Consider the following 19,284-nt stretch of genomic DNA (forward strand, 5'->3'; position numbering starts at 1 on the left):
TTTCAGATACACCTCCTTCGTTCAATGAATTTAAAAATGTTATGAATATAATGTGTCATATGGAAATAAGCACAATTAGAATAAGAACAACTAGAAAAACATCACATTTTATTGTATGGGATAATTTACAAAATTTGTTAAAAAAATTCTAATTTCAATAGCACAGTATTTTAGTTTAATTAATTGATCTGATTGTAGTGGATGTCTTTGTAAATACTTTAGTTGTTTTGTTGAATATTATAATAATACCTATTTTTAATTATTTGTATAAAATTGTTATGATATTTCTCTTATATGTTAAAACAATAAATTTGTTTAAAAAAAAAAAAAGAAATTCTAGCATCCATTTTAAGATAAGTGAGTGCTTAGCACAGTGGCAAAGTGTAATCACGTGATACTGTAAAATAAAAGATTTTCATACCTGTGTTACAGTACCTTGTTTTCAATTTTACCTACAGTGTTAAAATGTCAGAAAGGAAGAGGTCTAGAGAACATGGAGAGAGAGATGATCATAAGAGAAGGAAAGATGACAGACATGCAGACCGACATGACAGAAAAGTAAATGACGACCTTAAGCAGCAGGTGCAGAAACGGAAACATATTGAAACTTTGTAAGTGTAAAGAAAGCAGTGGCATATTTTTTCAATTCTGTAATACACAACACATTATAAAACTGGCAGTAGAAAACATACCTCAGCATATTTTGCATTTGAAAATGTTTTGATCAACTAGTCTAGTGGAAGATGCAAAAGGAAAATACACTTGTTGATTATACCAGTCAAAACAGTAACAGCTTTAAAAATGTATAAGGTGTGTAATTAATTTTCACCACAATTTGGTACACTGTACAATTTTCAATTTAAACTAAGCCTTTAGAGCAGGGGTGGCCAACCTTTTGGCTTGCCGGGGCCACATTGAGTGAACAGAAATTGTCTTGGGGCCGCATATAAAATACCTCATATAATTAACTCTTTCGCTGCCACGGGAGACCAAAGTCGACCTCCTGGCTGTACTGTAGGTGCATTCAAACAATTAATAAATGCCTAATATTTGCCTTAAAATTCTAATTCTCGTTCTGATTTTAATTCTCTAACCTAACAGTTAACTCTAACATCTTAGTTAATATATAGATTTTTTTTTTTACAGTTAAACATATATTCACTACAGCACTAGCATTTCTCACTGGGAAAACCGCTCCAGCAGTCCATCTACATACAATGTCAACATTAGCAGTCATACAATACTATAATCCACAAAAATAAGCCAACACATTTGCAGTAGTAAAGTAAAGAATTCACATTACTGACTTAATAAAACAATTCTGAATAAGTTACAAGAGGGTCTCACCCAAACAAATGACTGGTGCCAGAAACATGGCCTCAAGCTAAATGCCAAAAAATGCACAAGCATCCCCTTTGAGGAGAGTGATGTCGCCACAAATTATCACATTAATAATGTTGTAAGCACGCAGCCAGTTGTGAGTGCTTGGGCACCCAGGTTGATAGAAACCTGACTTTTGACCACCACATTGTCTTCGTTGTACGGAAAGCTTTTTACATGGCCCACCTCATTAGTAAGGGTATCTCATCCAGGGACAAGGAGGTCATAACATCCCTGTCATAACATCCCTGTATTCTTCCTTTACAAGAGCAATTATTGAGCGCAACACCCCTTTTGGCATGTGCCTCAGCAAAACACCATGCCAAAAGAAAGACTAGAACCATTTCTGACTAAAAAAAAAGGTCAAAGGACTGAGTTCACTTAGTTATCCAAACAGACGTGCTTACAACATTGTTATTAATGTGATAACTGCTTTACAGAATTCAACATACTGATGTAATCTATCCTGCTTAATGCCCTGAAAATCTCTATCCTGTTAATATACTGATAGTCTACATGTATCTCACTGCATATTGAATTATCCTATACATATTGTCACCTCTACTATTGTAAATACCTACATTACTCTAGTAATGCTGCTGTAATTTATTGTATTCTAATTACTTCCTGCTTTTTGAATAATCTTCTATTGAAATCCATTCATTTATTGTATTAATATTGATTTTTTAATTTTAACTGTTTTTTAATTATTTTTTAATTTTTAAATGTTTTTTAATTTTTAAATGTTTAATTTCAGTTTTTATTTTGTTCCACTGGGGCTTTTCTCCCCGGACCTCTACTGAAAATGGAAATCTAATACTAGCCTGGTTAACAAATGTAAAATAAAGACTTCTTGCTTTCCTCTGTCTCTCACTGGCCCCTATAAATTTCATCAAAGGCTTGCTTTCCAGGTTAAGAAAGATCCTGCTTTAAGAGACTTTCTCCACCTCAGAAATACTGGTTATATTTAAAATACTCACTACAAAGACCACAGCCTTCACTGCAACATAAACAAGCCACTTTGTATGGACAGGTTCTTGACACAAAAACTTTCAACTTATGTAAAAAGCTCCTCTCATTATCAAACAATGTAGTTCAACAACACTACAACTGGATGGATAGCCATGAATGTACTCCTTAAGTAAGAAGCATAGCCTTCATCAAGCCGGAAGGAAAATCCACATACTAAGCTTTCCCAGCTGGATGGCTAAGATCTAATATTACTCAAGTTTACTTTCTAAGAAGAGGGGCCTATTTAACTAAGAATTCCATTTGCAAAAATATATTCAGTATACATATTAAATCTCTCTCTCTCTTATTTACACACACACACACACACACACACACACACACACACACACACACACACACACACACAGAAAAGGAGCCCCTACTTGTAAAATAGGCAACCTCAGTAATCACATGACACAGTCTCACTGATTGAAATTGTCTGGAAGTCAAAATATCTGAAAAAAATCATAATAGAGATGGATTCATCCATGCAATTTCCCACCACCAAAAGGACCATCAATAAATCAACAAACAACTGCTCAGCAAAAATTAAATCAATAAGAAATCTATAAACTCTCTAAGATCATACTACATACCGGAGTAAACATATAACTTCCCTCCAATCTAAAGCCATTTGACATTCAGCCATTTAATTTGTGCAAAAGTTATTCACAGACTAACCGTTTACTAAGCTGTAATGCTGACCATCGCTTTTGAAAAAAACAAATTCCCACACTTTGTCAATAGCTCAAAGTGAAGAAAGGATTACTTTGTTTTATTTATTATGAATTTAATGTGGAAAACATCTTTAAAACTGTTAAATTGATCACACACCCAGAAACACAGAAAAGTTATTGTGATCACAGACTGCTGCAAGAAATCAGTCACAGCACACTATGCTTACGTCCAAACCAATGAAGCATACCTGTGAATTCCAAAAGAATTTAAAGTAGCGTAATAAGAAAGTTATTTGCAAGGTTACATGGCAGTTTATATTGGAAATAAGTGGAGATATTAAAAATGCTCTGTTCCTCATAATTATGCTGAAAAGTAGGTAAATAAAACCTTCTGATTTAGCATGGAACCATACCTCTCAACCTTAGAGCAAGAATTCTGGACAAAGTGAAAAATAAAATTGGGACACAGGCCCAAAAATAGTTATGCATCACAGACACCATTGAAACAAGTGTAGCTGCAAACATTATACATCACGTATAATGTTTCTATCCCATTATTGTCAGTTAAGCATTATATGGCTCATTCAATCCTGCCTTCTTTTGCAACAAAGAAAACCATACTTTGAAATGACAAATCCATTAAAAATAATAAAACACATTGGCTCCACATCCTGCAACTTCCTACATGCAAACAACCACAGAGCTTTCACTGAAGCTAGGTCTGCTTATTTCCACAGAATGACACCTCTCCCTAATTAAGTCTAATGGTATACAATCTACCAGGATCTGGACTACCTGAAATAAATTAAATTATAGCCTGTAAACTGCAAGTGCACTTTCTTTAATTAAACTACATTTCAAAGACCACTTGCTGTATTTTTTCAGTAACATCCCAATATCCATTTCCAGGTCACTTTACAAGACATTGGCAGTGGTAGACTTAGCATCCTCCAGATCCCTACAGGACCACACTCGTACTGCTAACATTGTTCATTAAATGTAAATATCCATCCACTGTAAATGGCAAGAAGCCATGTCTTAAAAAAATCTATTTTTGGCATTCCTAGTACCCAAGTATCAGGTTTTGAAACAAAGAAACATATTCTCCACAGTTTGTAAGTCTCTGTCTTTAATAATCATCTACTGTTGCAGCACCCCAACATTTAAAAAAATGACGTTGTGCCCACCTGATTTGCCAGTATTTATGATCCACCAAAGATATGCTTACTGTTGTCCAATCTACCACTGTTTAGAACCCACCAATGACAAGACGATAAACTTTATATGCTACAGTCCCACATTAGTCAATCCACTACTGACCCATTAACCCTAGGCTGCTGTCTCATTCTTACTCCCTGGGACTGCATTACCTTGGATGACTACTTTTATTTCCTAAGCAAAAGACACAAATTGGAAGATGCAAAAATCCAGACATTCTTCGAAAATCCATACAGTTGAGAGGTATGATTTCATATTCAATACAACACTCTCCCTGTCAGAAAAGCTGCAATTTAATGAAAGTGTACTTTTAATGTAGGATGCATTTATGAGCTAACTTGTTTGTACGTTAGCCTCTTTGTGCATGTGTCTCTCTTTGTCTCTGTCATGCACACATAAACACACACACACTTCTACTTTCACGCACACAAACATTCTGCTTTCATGCATGCACTCACTCACACCATACTTGCCTATTAACACAGGTTAAGTGCTGTCTCCTTAAAAGGCAATGGCAGCAAACCATAGACGAGTCCCTCTTCAGCAAGAACACGCACATTGATTCTTTGGCACGAAATAATGGCGCAAATACACAGACCCTTCTTTGGCGCAAAAAAATCAAAACTAGAAGGATGCTTTGGTGCATGCGCACACCGATGTTAGAGTTACAGGTCACGGGCGCGAAAAACACAACAAAAAGTGTTTTGGGGCATGCGGACATCGATGTTGGAGTTGGAGGTAGAGGGCCGCATGGCAGAGCTCTGAGGGCCACAGATTGGACACATCTACTTTAGATCATATTTTATATTCTTGTGTTATGGTTGTATTGTCAGACAGCAGAAATACTTGAGTCTGTCATAACTGCACAGTTGTAGAGTAAGCTTATGGCAAATTAGACTAAATTCCGATAAAGAACCAGGCATGAATGATGTCAGTATTAAATGTTTTTTTTTTTTTAAAATCATAGTGTATCTGCGTAAATAGAGGTTGTGGTTTTTAGGAATTTGTTTGCATTTTTAATTTGTTTTTTTTTTAGTTTTAATTGTTTAACTCAGTCGCTCACAAAGTATTACATCATCCAGGCAACACCCCTGCCCTGCAACAACTACTTCAACCCTACACCACTACCAGATCCCTGAGATCAAGTACTCAACACCTCCTTAAGGTAAGAAACCTCAACAATGAGGCAGGTAGATCCATTTATAACCACTACAACTCTAAAATCTGGAACTCCCTTCCAGCCCACATAATAAGTAATAACTCCTCAACCCAATTAAAAAAACTACTTAAAACACACTTTCTGAATCCTAGATTACGTACCTGTACCACCCCTGGATAGTAACTCATTATTCTCTGTTTTCAGCAACTAGAGTAACAGCGTATCTACTGTTTTTTTTTATTGTCTACATGGGTAAATGTAAACTCTCCCCACTGAAAAGTAAACCAATTGTACATACAATTTCTCTCGAGTGTAAAAATGTGTTGTGTAAATTGTCAATTCTGCCTTCTTGTTATACTTGCTGTTCTATACTTCCATAAGGTGTTTAAAAAGGGTCTGTATTACATTTATCGAACTTCCAAAATATCGAACACCGTAAGCTCGAACTTGGAAGTTCGAAATGTGATATCACTGAAAGCTCAGAACAATGCATTTTTTCCCAGGGAAAAAATTTGCTGTTCCGAGAAACACACACAACACAAGCACACCAAAAACCTATGTCTAATGCCCCCCACACCCCCGATGAGGGGAGCTGTGCCCCCCACCCCCCCTACTTAAATATACCAACTCCGAGATCGCACCACAGTGGAGGAAATAGCGAAGTCGCGGAATGGCCCACCGAATTCTTGCCCTGGGTAAGAATTCGATGTTCGCCCGGCTTCGTTATTATAGCATTCGTGGTTTCGTGTTCGATGTAATGCCATTCACAATTTTGCATTTTCACGGTTATGATATAAACCCATTTAAAAAATGTATCGTGTGAATGTTGACAAATGTACCTTTTGGTAAACTCGTTATCTTATATGTTAACAGTTTAACTGCTTTGGACCTTCTCCCCAGTCCTCCACTGAAAATGGACATATATCTAGTGGGACTCTCCCGGTTAACAAATGTTAAATAAATAAATAAAACTGTTTAATTGGTGCAGAGTTTTGATTGGACTGGATGTATATTTAAACTCAATGGTTTTATTTGGTTTGTATTCTGAGAAAGTTGTTTTATGAAAGCGTTGATTAAAGATTTATTACACTAATACCTTGTTGAATTCTACCCTGTGTACTGCCTGGTTCCAGTTTTTTGTTTTTTGAGCTTTAGTCTACTGGATACGGACTTTTTGGTTTTTCAGTAAGCTGCCGAGTAGAACCAGTCTTAAAAGTTACACAAGGCTGCAGCAGGAAGGTTAAAGCTATGCTTTAGTAAGGTAAGAGTGAAACCCTGCTGACTGACACTGTGTTGAGGACTTTTCTAGAATGAAGATAGATATGGGAATGTTTCTTAAAGCAGTGAACTCAAAAATGGCTTAGAGTTAGGGTACTCTATCTTTGTTCATCTTGAAAGTTAATTTTATTCAGTGAAAGTTTTTTTTTGGCAGCCTGGGTCAAAATTGTCATTTACAAAACTATATTATTCAAGACCAGTTTCAGGTGCAGTATTTGTATGTTGTGAAAAGTTTACTTTGACTTTTGTCTGTACAGTTTTCTTTGACTGTGAGCTTTGTACTTGTCTGTTGTAAACTTGATTACATAGATTTTCATTGCAGTCCCCTTACATCAGCATATATTAATTTTGATGAGCTGTATGAAAACCTTGATCCTGAAGAACTCCTATTTTAAATGGGCTTAAGGTTCATAATGCTCAGGCTGAACACAATGTTTTTCTAGGCTGTATGTCTGGTTGGGTCCATATGACTTCGACAGTTCATTTGATTGACAGTTCATTTGGTCGACAGTTCATTTGGTCGACAGGCATTTTAGGTGGGGGGCTTCACTTCCCAATGTGGGGGGCTGTGCCCCCCACACCCCCTCTAACTATATATATCAACTCCAGGGTTGCACAACATTGGGGAAGGGGGCAAATCTGCCTGTCGACCAAATGAGTGTCAATCAAATGAACTGTCGACGAAGTCATATGGACCTGTCTGGTTATGATACAGTGAAGTGTGCAAGCCACAGTCATACATAGGAAGCTTTTTTAGTTTGTAACTTTACATAAGTTTCTCTTCTGTTGTCTCTGTCTACAGTTCAGGCATTTTCTCAGTTCATGCACTTGGGGACATACCCACGTCTATCAGGTGCATGTGATTTCTGTGGCATGTCTGCTGGGATGCAGTCAGTCTCGATTGTTTCAGCTTAGTTTTGTCTATAGTTTTCACAGTTCAGATCTGGATTCTTGGTTCATCATAGGAAAGTTCCTGAGTTTGATGTCTAAATTGCTTAAGCCTTCAAGATGTTTCTATGGTTGTTGGATCAGTAACCAGGACATGCACTGACACCGTCTTTACTGCCTGAGAAATGCCTGTAATGCAGGGCTTTCCACGGGTACTGGCAGTTCTATAGGAGACTTAATGAGCAGCTCATGACCTATATCACTCATTGTAAGTCAGCAGTTAAGGAGAGTTCTCAGCAGAGACAAGAAGACAGGTGCATCATGTGATCCTGAATTGTTGTTGGACCAGCAGGCAAAAACAAGTGTATACATCTGTTAGTCTCTCCTTAAGGTGGCCTCACAACCTCATGAGTCATTAACTTCCCCACATAAAGCAAGGAGGAAAGTCTCAGATCCATGATTAGAATAAGTACATATGGCTTACTAAAGTACAGAAAACAAGAATGAGCAAAACCAATTTAAAAGCAGAATTGTAGCAAAAAGATGACTTATCGGCTGTACTTTTAAAACCTGAAAATGTGATGATACTCTTCTAAAAACAGATGATTTATAGCTGTCCTGATGGAGAACTTGGATTGGCATGCCTTAAGTCAAAATATAGCGAGCTCCTTGGTACTGGTTCTAGATATGTAAGAAAATGATTTCTGGTCATGGCAGGTCCACAGAATCATCATTATCCACTCACTTTCTGCATATGAGGATATAGTTTTAACTTGTAATAAGGGAGCTGTATGCCGTGCATTGCACATTCTTCTAGAGTTTTCATTCTGATAGTACACCTTATGGAGATTAGACCAAATCCTCATTGTCTGCAGTGTTGCATACTCATTATCATAACAAACTGAAAACTGCTGTGCGGTGTCAGAGGAGAAAATTATTTGTTGTCAGTAGTTTAGTTTATATTTGGCAGTACAGATGTCCATTTCTCACTGGGTGAGGGTGGGTTTAGAGCTGGAGACCCATCCATTGAGGAAGGACCGAAGCAGACAGCACAGATCTATCATTATGGGTAAGTACGTAACTTTAGTTTATGGTAAGTTTACTTACATAATTGTACTGTTTTTTCCCTGGTCTGTACTATGCATCCATTTGTTACTGAGTCATTCCCCCCTAGGAAGGACATGTCCATCAAGCACTGAAGTCTTTATCCTTCTACATCACTGACACAGGCATTGACCCTCCATAATATAGCAGATCACATTCATGTAGTTGTTCTGTAGTAATCAGTCCCATATCAAACTTTTAATAGCCTTTTAAACAGTGGGGCAGTTTTCAGAGTTCTAGTATGCTTTTTATGGAGCAGTAATAATTAAGCCCTGGTTTTCTAAAAGAGTTCAATTTCAGCTGCCACAGTAGTTCACATTTTCTAAAAGATTTGGAACTGGAAGGAGACATACTTAAAGGTTCACACAATCAGTAATTTGACATTTAAAGCCAGTGTGTCTTTTGTAAAGCTGTGGGTGCCAAGGTAGTGCATTATTCAGAAAGATGGCCAGAAATACTTCTTTTAAGTCTGTTGAGCATTTTCCCTACATAAAATGCTTCACAGTCATTGCAACTTGCCCTGTAAGCCACCTGCATTGAGTTAGTCACCTCTTGCATTGGTTTTAATCAGTTTCTTTAAGGAGGATAGAAAAACATGCTTCCCTCCTGTATGTGCTGATAAAAAAACACAGTTGACTCCACACTTATTGGTGTATGTATCCAGTTGGTCTGGGCCTACCTTCAACCCAACTCCTGATGATCTGGCTTTCCTACACACAAAGGAAAGAGCTTCTCCAAGGATGTCCATTAGATGCAAGCTTTCAGTAATTATGGACCTATTCTGTCTAATAATAATAATGATGCTGTAATACTCAACAGTAAAAGTCAAGAAAAGTATTTAATGCTTTTCATTATACTCAATTGGGATTGCTTATTTGTGTGTTTCAATAAAGGATGTTCCATTTTTAACTCAGCTGTGGACTACCTATTTTATTATTTTGTAGTGTGTATTTTAAAGTTAAATTTTTTTATTAGTGATCTAGGTGCATAACATATTTCAAGGAGTGAACTTCACATCCTCCACACTAAGAAGTTTCTTCTCGGTTTGGAGTTGATCATCTTCATTCTGGTGCATATTGGTGGGTTTTTGCCAACTTCCTACCAGTACCAACAAGTGAAAATCTAGAGTTTTTGTCCACTTTAATCTAAGTCAAACAGTCCAAACCAAAGTTTGAATTCATTTTTTTAGGTATAGGGAGATCCCCACACACATTCATTTTTGCATCTTGTGTATATAATTTCTGTTAAGCCACAAATGTGTTCCCTCTGTGTGAATTGAAATGTATTCATTTTGTCCCTGCCTTTTATTCTGGTTGTCCATTTGACTGGCACTGGGACATTTTGCTTACCTTATTTATTATCTCCTTTTGTAATTTTCAGGTAATTATAAGTATTCCTAAATTGGTGCTTCAGCCTACATTTAACCTACAAGTTGGGTAATGTATTGGCATGTACAAGATCTACAGTGCAAGGAGCAGTATATACAACTGTTGCTTGCTTACCTTTCAGAAAAAATTATTATTGTGTCATGCCACTGCTGTATGCAAGACATCTTTACATACCTTTTTGTTTTAATTCAGGGTGGATTTTAGTTATTAATCTTGTACCTGTTTAAGATCTTCCACTCTGTACTTGTTGAGACCACATGATGTGCCTGTACTTGTTGAGACCACATGATGAACTCTATTATGTGCCTACTTAAACCAGTTGTCAATGGAATATTTTACCAATATCATTCACCCTCCTTTCCTCTTATAATGGGACATGAACTTTGCACTTCTTTAATCTTCCTTCATATATTGCATTTCATCAAACATACAGTGCTGCTGTTGGTGCAAGATCATGAGTTTTCCCTCTCCCCACAGTAGGGGAATTAGCAGCTGAATGGAGCGTACTGATTAAATGTGACTTCTACCTTTCACAGGCCAGTAGTAAATGACACTACTACTTTTTCTCCTTTTTTGGATGCACAGTAATATAACTGAGCTAAGTAGACAGTAATTCATTTTTATCCTTTTCTCTTATCAGTTTTGTTTTATGTCTCTCTATTTTTAGAGGGCATAGCAGTCCTTCAGTTTTACATTTGTGTTTTGGACAGTTTGTGTTTTTGACTGTTTTTTCTCTGTGCCCGGACAGCCCTCTCTTAGTTTGAACCCTATGAGCAGTTGTTCTGTTCAGCCCATACTTTGAGGCTGTATCTATAGTTGGTTTCTTTCCATCTAATTCAGCTCTGTATCATTCTATTCTTTATTTTGCTCTACTACTTTGCCATCCTGTGTGCTTTCTTTACTTTCTTGGGTTTTAAGATTGGGTTCAAAGCAACCTATGTCCTCCTCATAAATGCGTCCTAAACCTACGCCTTAGAAAAATACTGTCTCTTAACACTACCACTATTTGGACAGACATGATTTGAATGTAGTGGTAGTTTTTATAGGACTGCAAAAGGGAACCAGTGTATTTACACATATTTACAGGAGCACAAACTCTTATTTGTTTTTATGAAGTATTTTTAAGTTTGCCGGTTTCACAGCGATATGGTATTAGTAGAAATGATTTCTTCATTTCGTGATGGGATTTTTTTTTTTTTTAGTTTTGATGGTAATCTGGCAGTGCCCAAGATGAAGGATAGTAGACAAAGGACGCTTCTTTTATTAGTTATAGCTTTCTTTTATTTTTCTTATAATCCGATTGGTCTGTCTTAACATGGGCCCTTTGGATTACTGTACTGGTTTAAGACACCGTTAACAATTGATGGCGATAAATGAAAACATACACTTCTTGACTTAGGACGGGACTATTTGTCTTGCACAGGTACACTTCAGTTCTGAGAACATTGGCCTAAAGAGCTGAAAAATACATGGAACAATGCAGGATGTAGTAATGTAATAACTTTTGAGTCACCACAGCAACTCTGGATTCCTTATGGTAATATGCCACTGCTTTTGCAGTTTCTGAGCAGGCGAAGATACCTGTAGGGTAGGTGAACCCACATTCTATTGGCTGCCATTACACTGATCTCTTCCCAGATATCTACTGTTGCAGTACATATACTTGTATGTGTGCGTATTGTGTGTGTGTGCGTGTGCGTTTGTGTGTGTGCGTGTGCGTTTGTGTGTGTGCGTGTGCGTTTGTGTGCGTTTGCGTTTGTGTGCGTTTGATGTAAAATGTACTATTTTATGTCATCATTATATTTCTAAATTGAGCTGGAGCAATACTGCCACTTGTAATTTTTAGAGCATATTTTTCATTGAAGTGTGTAACTGTTAAAAACCTTGTTGCCGAACCAGTGCTGGTGACATTTAATGTTTTGAATAGGAACATTTTGTTCCTGTTGTAACTGTACTGAAGAATACTTTGAAATGCTGGCAAATATAAACTAGAAATGTGTGTTTTTTTTATATTCACAATTTGACATTTTTTTTCTTTAGTTGGCATACACAACTGTCATTTGACTACATAAATTGCCACTTATTAAGGGGGTTACAGATGTGTGGAAGAGTTTATCTTGTTTGAGATGAGCATAATGAGAGGATGCTGTTTCTTTTACAGCATCCTTGATATTGTGTAACACTGGACATTTCACTTTAGTGCTTGTATTGCATTCTTTGTAATTCTGGTGAGGATGTGGACATTACATTTCATCTTTTAAGATATTATGTTGCTGTTTGTCTTCCAGCTATGAAAAACCACCACCAGGGCTGATTAAGGTTGGTAAACTTTGCCACTGAATTTACTTTTTAAATGAATAAATTCTGATGACTTGAAATAACTTCACTTGGAGCTGCAGTATTTGTTTGTTATTATCTTTGCACTAGAACTGCCTTTTTTAGAAAAATCAAATTTTAAATAAGTATTACGTACATAGAGTTATATTGCAAAGTTATTTTTTTTCTCTTTGATTCACCGGCATGCTTCAGCTTACCATCAGCTTCTAGGTTCTTTACTGTAACGTTCATCCTTGCTGCCTGATGGGAAGGACACCAGAATGTACAGGATTATCTGGTGTTCACGCCCAGCTGGTAACATCCTTGGTAGCTCAGGAGGAGGAGCAGAGTAGTGCTATAGACAGCGGGCTGTGTCACATACACTGGTTGTAGTGGCAAGGTTTTTTCTTGGACCCACTCCCCCACAACATGTTGATGCATCTCTTAAGCTAAACACGCTGTGAGGTGTGACTTGGGGGGTATAGGTCTACCTTAGGCTTAAAGATCAACAACACTTTCTCCTCAGGTCTGCCCCCCTCCCCTCAGCATAGGGACATTCTTGTTCCCAACCTGCAGCATCCAGTATGAAGAGGTTTAGTATCCCCAGCTGTAGTTTGGGCTCTATCCATCTACACCACTGGTGTAGGCTGAAATTGTACTGTTAAGTTACAACAGGGATTATTATTGGCAGCAGGATAATGGATGAATGGCAAACATCACTCACATTCTGAAGAATGTTAAAGTCTTGGAAATGTGTACACTAAAGCTTGTAGTGCTTACTTTGCATCACAGTACATAAGATCTCTCTGAAAAAATAATAGATGAAATATTAAGGTAAAACAAAATAATGTTTTTTGCATGCTAATATGGAAGGTGATGAAAAATGGCAAGCTTGATTATTATTAATGGAAAAATGTTGATAAATAGTTGAACATTATATTCGAACTTTAAGATTTATATTGTGATTGGTTAACTGAAGAATAGTACGTTGAAAGAAAAAAGTACAGTCGTGTAAAATCTTACTATAACTGTAGATGTACTTGCCTTCACCGCTGCAGTATTCCTTACAGATGGGATTCCTTGCTATGAAGCCCTGTAACCGGCCAGTATACCAAAGTCTACAATTGCTTTAAGGTACACTGAACATCGCCTACACACTCCTTGCGTAGGGAAGGGCATAAAGGTGACGTTCAGGCATACCATCCTCATAACTGATTACCCCAGTAGGAACAGTAGTCCAAGGAAAACCAAGGAGAACCTGTACATCCAAGAAGGAAAAAAGACCAGGGGGATAGAGGGAGGAAGTGAATACTGCAGCGGTGGAGGGAGGGAGTGAATACTGCAGCGGTGAAGGTAAGGACATCTACAGTTATGGTAAGATTTTACACAACTGTACTATGTCCTTATATTCACCACTGCAGTATTCCTTACAAATGGGGAGTGTCAAAGCTCAAGAAGAAACTTGGGAGGAGGAAGCAGCAAAGCCCCCTAAGAAGCCATGAAGAATGGCATCAGCAAAACCAGCCCTATCCCTGCAGATACCATCCTACTAGTAATGCTTGGTAAAGGTATGTACAGAAGTCCAGGTAGCAGCCTCAAGAATAGAACTAGCATCAAAGCCTTTGAAAAAGGCACCAGAAGAAGTTACAGTTCTAGTAGAATGAGCCTTTACAGAAGAAGGAAGGCTCTCACCATGAAAAGTGTAACAAAAGGAAATAGCCTTTGAAATCCAAGTGAAAATAGTATGCTTGAAAACAGCCAAACCTAAAGACCGAGGATGAAAGGAGACAAATAACTGGTTAGATTTTGATAGCATTAGTTTTATCCAAATAAAATCTGAGCTGTCTATGTACATCTAAGGTATGCAGCACCCTCTCACTGTCATATTGCTGAGAGAGGAAAAAAGTAGGCAAATTAACAGACTGATTAAGCGACAACTCATTAACCACCTTGGCATGAAAGAAGGATTAGTACGCAAGGACACCCTTTCCTCATGAAATATTAAAAAAGGTGGACAAGCCATAAGGGCTTGCAACTCAGACACCCATCTGGCAGAAGTGAGTTAACAAAAGAACCGTCTTCCAAGAACAGTGTTGCAAGGAAACTGAAAACAGTAGACTCAAAAGGAGCCCGAGTCAATTTTTCAAGAACGAAATTAAGATTCCAGGGAGGAGGAACAGGCTTCCTGGGAGGTCTAATATTAACGACGCCTTTAAGAAATTTCTTAGTCTCAAATCTAGAAGCTAAAGGGGAAGGGGGTTAAAGGCAGACAAGCAGAAAGAGCTGATAAGTGGGCCTTGTAGAAGAATAGGCCAAACCAGCATTGAGCATCTCACACAAATGAGAGATAACCAAAGGAACATCCACAGAAAGTGGGTCCAGGTCACGAGAAAGACACCAAATAGAAAACCTCTTCCATTTAGACAAATAGGATTTCCTAGTAGTAGGTTTCCTGGCCTCCTGCAGGACCTGCAGCATGTCCTCAGAAAAAAGGTGTCTATGAGGGATCAAAACTCTGTCGCCCACAGTGTCAGCTGAACCGTGGACAGGTGGGGATGTTGTGTGAGGAGATCCACCCTATGAGATAACTTGTGGTGATTGCCCTTGGCTAGATGCAGAAGAAGAGGGAACCAGTGCTTTTGCAACCAAAAAGGAGTCACCAACAAGATTTTGGGAGCATCCTGTTGAATCTTGAACAGGACTCTCGGAATGAGAGGAAGGGGAGGGAATGCATAAAGAAATATCCCTTTCCAAGAAAATGAGAGGGCATCCATCTTCCATACCAGAGGACCTGGGACCCTGGCACAAAACAGAGGAAGTTGTCTGTTCAGAGGGGGGGCAAAGAGCTCCACCTGAGGAGTACCCCACTGTTGAACTATGTCCAAAAACACATTCCTGTGAAGCATCCATTCGTAGGAGTGAGTGAAGGACCTGCTTAGATTGTCTGCCATAAAATGCTGACCTGAAGGAATATAAACTGCTTGAAGAGTCACTTGATATTGGGTAGCCAGATCCCATACCAGAAATCCCAGCCAGCAAAGATAGTAAGATCTCATACCCTCCCCATTTGTTCATCTACCACATGACTGTGGTATTGTCTGTGAATATCTTGAGAGACTCTGGAGAGAAGAGAGGATGAAAGGCTTGAAGAGCCAGCATGAGAGCCCTCATCTCTTTGATGTTGATGTGGTCCCTCTGCTGACAAGGCGACCACACTCCTTGAATCCTCAGGGAGCCCAATGTTGCTCCGCATCCAACATCTGAAGCATCTGTGAACAGTGCCTGAGAGGGAATAGGTTGAAAAGTGAGCCATGGATTCGGAAACACCTGGTGAATCCACCACAGAAGTTCTTTCTTGAGACACAGGAGAAGAGGAACAGGAAAGTGTAGAGGATGCTTATGCTGAAGCCGCACCAACTTCAGAAACCACTGGAGCTTCCTCATGTGGAGTTTGGCCAGAGGGGGCATCGGAATCGTGGAAGCCATGAACCCCAGAGCTCTCAGAAGCTCCCTGGCTGTAATGGAGGGCAGGGGAAGAAGAGTTTGAAGGAGTTAGGGAAGACTTTGTGAAGTTGATTGTGAACCCCAGGCTCTGAAGAAAAGAAGTGGTGAAATGAAGATTTTGCAAGAGGACCTCTGGAGAAGATGCCTGAATCAGCAGGTCATCCAAGTAAGGAAATATTTGGATCCCTTGAAGCATGCAAAAGGCAATCACAGGAGCAAGGCATTTTGTTAATACCCTTGGGACAGTAGAAAGGCCAAAGGGCAAAGCACAGAAATGAAAATGCCAGGAAGCAACAGAGAAATGCAAAAATCTCCTAAAAAGAGGATGGATCAGAATGGTAGAGATAGGCCTTTCTGGTGTCTCTGGACCTCAAGGATGCTTAAGGGAGTAAGAGAGGAAAAAGGGACAGAATGGACAACACCTAAAAGGAAGGTACCTTCAGAAAAGTGTTGAGATGGGAGAGGTCTAGAATAGGCCTCCAAGTACCTTTTTTTTCTGGGCACCAGAAACATTTGGGAATAAAACCCTTTCCCCTTTTTACACAGGCGAGATCTTGAAGAACCTCTGGGGAAAAAAGTTGTTCCTGAGGAGGCTGAGGAATGCCTATTAAAGGAGGGTGGGAAATCCAGACCATGATGTACCCCTGCTGAATGATGGACAGAACCCAAGAATCCTGGGTGATTTGGATCCAAACAGGAAGAGAAAGAGAAAGGTGAAGAGAAAGAGGAATGTGGCTGGGAGCAGATCAGACAGCATCTGGTTTGTCAGGAAAAAGAGCCTTAAGAATCCCTGCAGTCTCAGTGGCCTCAGCAGGAGGAGTCCATTTACTACCCTTTTTACATTTAGGAGAGGGGTGATATTGCCTATGAACAAAGGCTGGCTTAGAAGGATAGTTTTGCTGAAATCTATGCACAGGAAAAACAGACCTGCTTAAGCTCCTGTAAAGCCTTCTCCTTGTCATGAAGAGACTTAAATAAACCAGCAGCTGCTTCACCAAACAAGAGTATTATCCAGAGGAGCATCCATCAACTTAGCCTTAATATCATCGGGCAAAGGTTGTAGCTTAAGCCAAGAATGTCTCCTCAGAACCGAACCAAAAGCAGCAGCCCTAGAAGAGGCATCTGCTGCATCATAACTACATTTGATAGAATGACAAACTACCTGAGAGGAAGTCCCAAACAAGGAAAGAGCAGAAGATTTACTCTGAGTCAGGAAGATCAGAAAGAAGCTGCCAAGCCTGAGAAAGAAGAGCCAAGACATATCTAGAGATGTGTGTCTGATAATTAACAGCCCTAAAAGCTAGGGTAGCCGAAGTATAAACCTTCTTACCCAGTCTATCCATGGTTCTACTGTCTTTGTCAGAAGCAGTAACTTGGATGAAGGAAGCCGTTGAGACGGCTTAACAGAGGCTACAGACACCACAGTCAGGCACCCTATAAAACCTATCCGACGTCTTGGGAGCAGGGGTCAGAGAATCCAGTGCTTTAGAGCCATTGGAAAAAAACATCCAATAAAACAGGCAAAACAAGAGGAATGACCGCAGGTTTAGGCGATTCCATCTGCAGTAACTCATAGTACCTCTTACGGATATCCAAAACCTGGGCACAATCCCGATTTTAAAAAATTCCATCATCCTAGAGATTGTATCCCCAAAGGAAATTTCCTCAGAAGGAGTATCTAGAGTATGAGAATCCTCTTCCTCAGACTCATAGTCTAAAGGAGAAGGAATATGGGTAGAATAAGCAAGGGAATGATCATCAGAATCCACCTCAGAAGAATTGAATTCCCTGAGCCTTTTAGGGGAAGAAGAGTACCAAGGAGGAACAGGAACCAAAACTCCTTGAGGCCTCAATGCCAGTAAAGCATTAAACAACCCCTTAGTAAAGGCCTGCCACTCACTTTGTGGATCCTTAAGAGTAGCAGAAGTATGATTAGTTTTCTATTTCTTCAAGGGTACATCCCTTCTGGAAACCAGAGAAGGCCCAGACTCAGGACATCATTCCACAACAGTAGTAGGAACCTCTTCCCCTAAAGCGAAACTGTGGAACCCCTCTAGACCCCTTGGAAACAAGTCAACCGTGGTTCCCTCTGAATGCCTGAAACAGATGCCTGCAAAGCCTCATCGGACGTGCTGCCTGCCAGATCCTCACTGGTCTCCTACCCAGACGTGTTAGAAGAATCTGACAAAACAACCAGGTGAGCCTCCGGGTTTGTAACAACCTCGGAAGATACTCCCGGCAGAGGCTGGCAGTGGAAGATTCTGGCCTTACCTTATGCACCTTTTTCTTCCCTCCATAGTATATCCAGCAAGAAGCTTAAGACACTGGTTCTCAAGTAAGAAAGCCTATTACGAAGAGTTTTGGGGCAAACGCCTGACATATCGAGCAGGACATATAGTTGTGAGCAGTACCTAGGCAAAAAAGGCACTTTATTGTGGTGGTGTTTATGGGGAATCGGTCTCCCACACTGGCATTTACCTTTCCTAGATGACATTAGCCCCAAACTGTATAAAACATCCTAGATGACATTAGCCCCAAACTGTATAAAACAAACAGAAAAAGTAACCAAAACCTAAACTGGGTACTTATCTGCAACTGTGAAGACTCCAGCAAACAGGAGAAAGCAAAGGAATGCCAACAAACAGAAAAACGATTAAAAAAATAATAAAAAAACTGGCAAAGGTAACAGACCAATGGTTAAAACAGCATTCTGACTGGCAGCAAAGAAGTTATGAGGATGGTATGCCTGTATGTCACCTTTATGGCCTTCCCTAGGCAAGGAGTGTGTAGGTGACATTTAGCGTACCTTAAAGCAATGGTCGACTTTGTTAAATTGGCCAGTCAGAGGGCTTCAGGGCAGGGAATCCCATTTGTAAGGAGTACTGCAGCGGTGAATATAAGGACATCTAGTAAACCTCTTAAACAGTTTTGAGTTAGATCTAGTTAGAGAGAGAGAGTTTTGCAGGACTGTGTTAAAAGTAGTAAGATGACACAGGTGTAGAAAATTGTAGACGCATCAGCTTGTCCTTCACTTTTGATGAATTAATTGATTCAGATAACAGGATACATGAGGAGACCTACTAATATAAATCTAACTTATCTTGGATTCAAAAGAAAACAGTATTATGCTACTAGCTCAATTTACTTTCTGTGAAAAATAAAAGTTAGTTAAGTTGTTTTTAATGGTGCTTGTTTATTTCTAAATAAATAGCACTTTACAAAAATAGATAATTTTCCCTACAGATCTTATAAACTGCTGTGATGTCTGCAACAGACTTGAGGTTCAGTGTAGTGTGCAGGGCATGATATGGCTTACCAAATTTATAAAACCTTAGACAGTTATAGCTTAATGTTGAAAGCT

The 19,284-nt window shown here is 39.1% G+C and overlaps 1 protein-coding gene across 1 annotated transcript in view; it reads left to right on the top strand.

The window, feature by feature from the left end:
- The first annotated feature begins 460 nt into the window (after positions 1–460).
- RP9 (RP9 pre-mRNA splicing factor) overlaps positions 461–19,284 on the top strand; it is a 316,476-nt gene continuing 297,652 nt past the window's right edge. Inside the window, exons 1-2 of the mRNA XM_044064585.1 lie at positions 461–611; positions 12,392–12,422. Coding sequence (XP_043920520.1) covers positions 466–611; positions 12,392–12,422 — 177 coding nt within the window. The 5' untranslated portion in view covers positions 461–465. The remainder of the gene's footprint in view (positions 612–12,391; positions 12,423–19,284) is intronic.

The sequence above is a fragment of the Protopterus annectens genome, chromosome 3.part0, assembly GCF_019279795.1.
Source record: "Protopterus annectens isolate FY-2018-M chromosome 3.part0, PAN1.0, whole genome shotgun sequence".
In the NCBI taxonomy this organism is placed as follows: Eukaryota; Metazoa; Chordata; order Ceratodontiformes; family Protopteridae; genus Protopterus; species Protopterus annectens.